Genomic DNA, 4,178 nt, shown 5'->3' on the forward strand with positions numbered 1-4,178 from the left:
AAAATTTCATATGGGTGCAGTGTTGCATGACCGCGCAATTGTCATTTAAAGTGCAACAGCGCTGAAAGCTGGAAATTGGCCTGGACAGGAAGGGGGTAGAAGTGTCCTGTAGGCAGGAAGGGGGTAGAAGTGTCCTGTAGGCAGGAAGGGGGTAGAAGTGCCCGGTGGGCAGGAAGGGGGTAGAAGTGCCCTGTAGGCAGGAAGGGGGTAGAAGCGCCCTGTAGGCAGGAAGGGGGTAGAAGCGCCCTGTAGGCAGGAAGGGGGTAGAAGCGCCCTGTAGGCAGGAAGGGGGTAGAAGCGCCCTGTAGGCAGGAAGGGGGTAGAAGCGCCCGGTGGGCAGGAAGGGGGTAGAAGTGCCCTGTAGGCAGGAAGGGGGTAGAAGCGCCCGGTGGGCCGGAAGGGGGTAGAAGCGCCCGGTGGGCCGGAAGGGGGTAGAAGCGCCCGGTGGGCCGGAAGGGGGTAGAAGCGCCCTGTAGGCCGGAAAGGGGTAGAAGCGCCCTGTAGGCAGGAAGGGGGTAGAAGCGCCCGGTGGGCAGGAAGGGGGTAGAAGCGCCCGGTGGGCAGGAAGGGGGTAGAAGCGCCCTGTAGGCAAGAAGGGGGTAGAAGCGCCCTGTAGGCCGGAAGGGGGTAGAAGCGCCCTGTAGGCCGGAAGGGGGTAGAAGCGCCCTGTAGGCGGGAAGGGGGTAGAAGCGCCCTGTGGGCGGGAAGGGGGTAGAAGCGCCCGGTGGGCGGGGAGGGGGTAGAAGCGCCCGGTGGGCGGGGAGGGGGTAAAAGCGCCCGGTGGGCGGGGAGGGGGTAAAAGCGCCCGGTGGGCGGGGAGGGGGTAAAAGCGTCCTGTGGGCGGGGAGGGGGTAAAAGCGTCCTGTGGGCGGGGAGGGGGTAAAAGCGCCCTGTGGGCGGGGAGGGGGTAGAAGCGCCCTGTGGGCGGGGAGGGGGTAAAAGCGCCCTGTGGGCGGGGAGGGGGTAGAAGCGCCCTGTGGGCGGGGAGGGGGTAGAAGCGCCCTGTGGGCGGGGAGGGGGTAGAAGCGCCCTGTGGGCGGGGAGGGGGTAGAAGCGCCCTGTGGGCGGGGAGGGGGTAGAAGCGCCCGGTAGGCGGGGAGGGGGTAGAAGCGCCCTGTAGTGGTTAAATGGTTGAACTGGATGGACTTTTCTTTTTTCAGCCAGACTAACTATGTAACAAGGTAACTCTGTAAGGTCTGGTACTAGAATTATTGCTCTCGCTCTATTGTTCTCAGTGACATGGCACACGTGTGATGCAATTACCGTTTACATATGGGTGTGGGACCGCATTGGGCTTCTCTTGCAAGACGCTGATGGGGAGGGGTTGCTATTCATTTTGAATAGCACCCCCCCACATCTCCATCCCACAGTGCGATCGCGGGTGTGGGTACTGCGCAGAAACCGCATGGTCTTCCCCTGCAGATGCGTTTTCAGAAAATGTCCGTGCGCCTTTTTTTCCTTGAGTGAAACGCTGGCACTTTTGCCCATTCAAATGAATGGGCTGCTGTCCCCAGCCAAACGCGCGCCGCATGGCCCCTCCCTAGTGTGAACCGGGCTACAGATTCAAATGTGAACCCATTCATCAGAATTACATCCGTACACGTGTCTTTTAAGAGTCACATGAAGATTATTCAGCTGATGAGTTACATCCTAAAAAAAAAAAAAAAAAAAAAAAGCCCCCCATGACGTCATTTTTCTAAGAACATCATTTTCCAAAAAGTACTTTTTTTTTTTTTTTTTTTTTTTTTTTTTTTTTACCCCCCCCCTAATCATATTAGAGGAGGAAGTAGCAGAGCCTCCAGTGACAGAAGAATTGGGAGGCCGGGTGTCAGCCCTGCAATTGTTATTCTAATGCTCCCTGCCCTGAGTTATGAGGCAGGCCGGATGGCTCAGTGCATGGGAATGCAGGGCATGTGTGTACAGATCCTCCTCACTATCTCAGCTGTTTAACCTCCTCCTGGAGCAAAAAATAGAGCAGCAGCCCTCCCCCCCCCCCCCCCTCCTGGGACAGAGCCAGAGACGCCCGCTGTGTTTACAAGGAGAGCATTTTGGGAGAAGTCCTTAGTTGTGTGAAGAGCAGAGAAGAGGTTGAGTGCTGAAGGGGAGGGGAGACATCGCAGGAGAAGCAGCAGATGGAGGAGACGGCAATGACCTGAAGATGACTGCCGGTGCTGCCCTGTCTTGGGGCAGGCAATGGGGCACCGGTCTTCGGGGTAGATGGCAGCTGGCATAGACCTTTTCTGAGATTCTTGTGTTCCGCTTCGGGCTCCCGTATCGCAAGGTGTCTGTGGCCGGAACCCGGGACGGGGCCAGGATGACACCCTGGTTCACCTGTTCTTCGAAGCACAAAGTGAGTCCCTTCTGAGCGTGTCTGGATGTGTGCAGTTTGTGTTCGATGCCAGAGATCGATGATGATGTGATGTGTGCGATGCCAGAGATCGATGATGATGTGATGTGTGCGATGCCAGAGATCGATGATGATGTGATGTGTGCGATGCCAGAGATCGATGATGATGTGATGTGTGCGATGCCAGAGATCGATGATGATGTGATGTGTGCGATGCCAGAGATCGATGATGATGTGATGTGTGCGATGCCAGAGATCGATGATGATGTGATGTGTGCGATGCCAGAGATCGATGATGATGTGATGTGTGCGATGCCAGAGATCGATGATGATGTGATGTGTGCGATGCCAGAGATCGATGATGATGTGATGTGTGCGATGCCAGAGATCGATGATGATGTGATGTGTGCGATGCCAGAGATCGATGATGATGTGATGTGTGCGATGCCAGAGATCGATGATGATGTGATTTGTTAAGTAATGTTTCTGTGTGCATACATTTCTTTTCTTTTATTTTAACTTTTTTTTTTTTTTTTCTCCTTTTTTTTTTTTTCTTTTTTCTCTTTTTTTCTTTTTTCTCTTTTTTTCTTTTTTCTCTTTTCTCTTTTTTTCTTCTTTCTTTTTCCTTTTTTTTTTTTCTTTTTTCTCTTTTTTTTTTTTTCTTTTTTCTCTTTTTTCTTTTTTCTCTTTTTTTTTTTTTCCTTTTTCTTTTCTAATATTCTGTACCCCTATTTTGTTGCATCAAACTTTCCTGTATTTTCATGCTGAGTCTCAATCCTGGCATGCTTCATGGGGGGGGGGGCGATTAAAGCACTATTAAACCCAAAAGCAAACATATTGCAGCTTACCAAATCTTAGATGCGCCGGCTGCATTCGTTTCCTTTTTTTATGCTCTCTTCTTATTCTCATCTGGTGATCCAGTCAGCAAGTCTGTTGTTTTTCAAAAGCGCAGACTGTATCAGTACACGTGCATTATTATACAGGATTTATATTGCGCCCAGGGGCGTATTTACCACAAGGCATTTGCTTAGGGCGGAATTTTTCAGGGGGGCAGCGGCATCGTTCGGAGGGTAGTGGCATTTTTAAGGGGGGCAGCACCACCACCAAAAGGAAGGGATGGAAGAAGGAACACACGCAACACGGGGACCAGGTGGGATCTGATGGGGGCTGTGAGGAAGGAAAAAAAAAACCTCAAAGCATGATCCAATGTGCTCCAGTGGGGGGGGGGGGGGGGTGGAAATTGGATATTCCATTGATAAGCTAACGTTGGTGTTGGTCCCAGGTTTTTGTGCTCCTAGTATCATTGTCCCTGTTGTTGGGGCCCAGGTGTTGGTGCTCCTGGCGTCATTGCCCCTGGTGTTGGTGCTCCTTGCATCCTTGCCCCTGGTGTTGGGGTTCAGGGGTTGGGGCTCCTGGTGCCATTGCCCCTGGCGTTGGGGCCCAGGTGCTGGGGCTCCTGGTGTCATTGCCCCTGGCGCTGGGGCCCAGCTGCAGGTGCTCTTGGTGTCATTGCCCCTGGCATTGGGGCCCAGGTGCTGGTGCTCCTGGTGTCATTGCCCCTGGCGTTGGGGCCCAGGTGCTGGTGCTCCTGGTGTCATTGCCTCTGGCGTTGGGGCCCAGGTGCTGGGGCTCCTGGTGTCATTGCCCTGGTGTTGGGGCCCAGGGGTTGGTGCCCCCGGTATTGCTATGGGCAACAGTACCAGTTGAGACAGAACTTGTCTCAGACACTCTTTTTTTTTTTTTTTTTTTTTTTTTAATAATTTTCCTCCCCCCCCCCCCCCATCTATTCATAGTATCCGCCCCTGGCTATATTTCACTTGTACAAATCTTA

At 53.3% G+C, this 4,178-nt stretch overlaps 1 protein-coding gene across 1 annotated transcript in view; it reads left to right on the forward strand.

Annotated features, from left to right (window-relative positions):
• The first annotated feature begins 2,039 nt into the window (after positions 1-2,039).
• The window catches only part of LOC149428734 (uveal autoantigen with coiled-coil domains and ankyrin repeats protein-like), a 27,296-nt gene continuing 25,157 nt past the window's right edge, over positions 2,040-4,178 (forward strand). Inside the window, exon 1 of the mRNA XM_089667065.1 lies at positions 2,040-2,350. Within this exon, the coding sequence (XP_089523191.1) occupies positions 2,315-2,350 (36 nt within the window). The 5' untranslated portion in view covers positions 2,040-2,314. The remainder of the gene's footprint in view (positions 2,351-4,178) is intronic.

The sequence above is a fragment of the Staurois parvus genome, unplaced genomic scaffold (assembly GCF_062004578.1).
Source record: "Staurois parvus isolate SC_StPar_1 unplaced genomic scaffold, SC_StPar_1.0 ptg002995l, whole genome shotgun sequence".
NCBI classification, from domain to species: Eukaryota; Metazoa; Chordata; class Amphibia; order Anura; family Ranidae; genus Staurois; species Staurois parvus.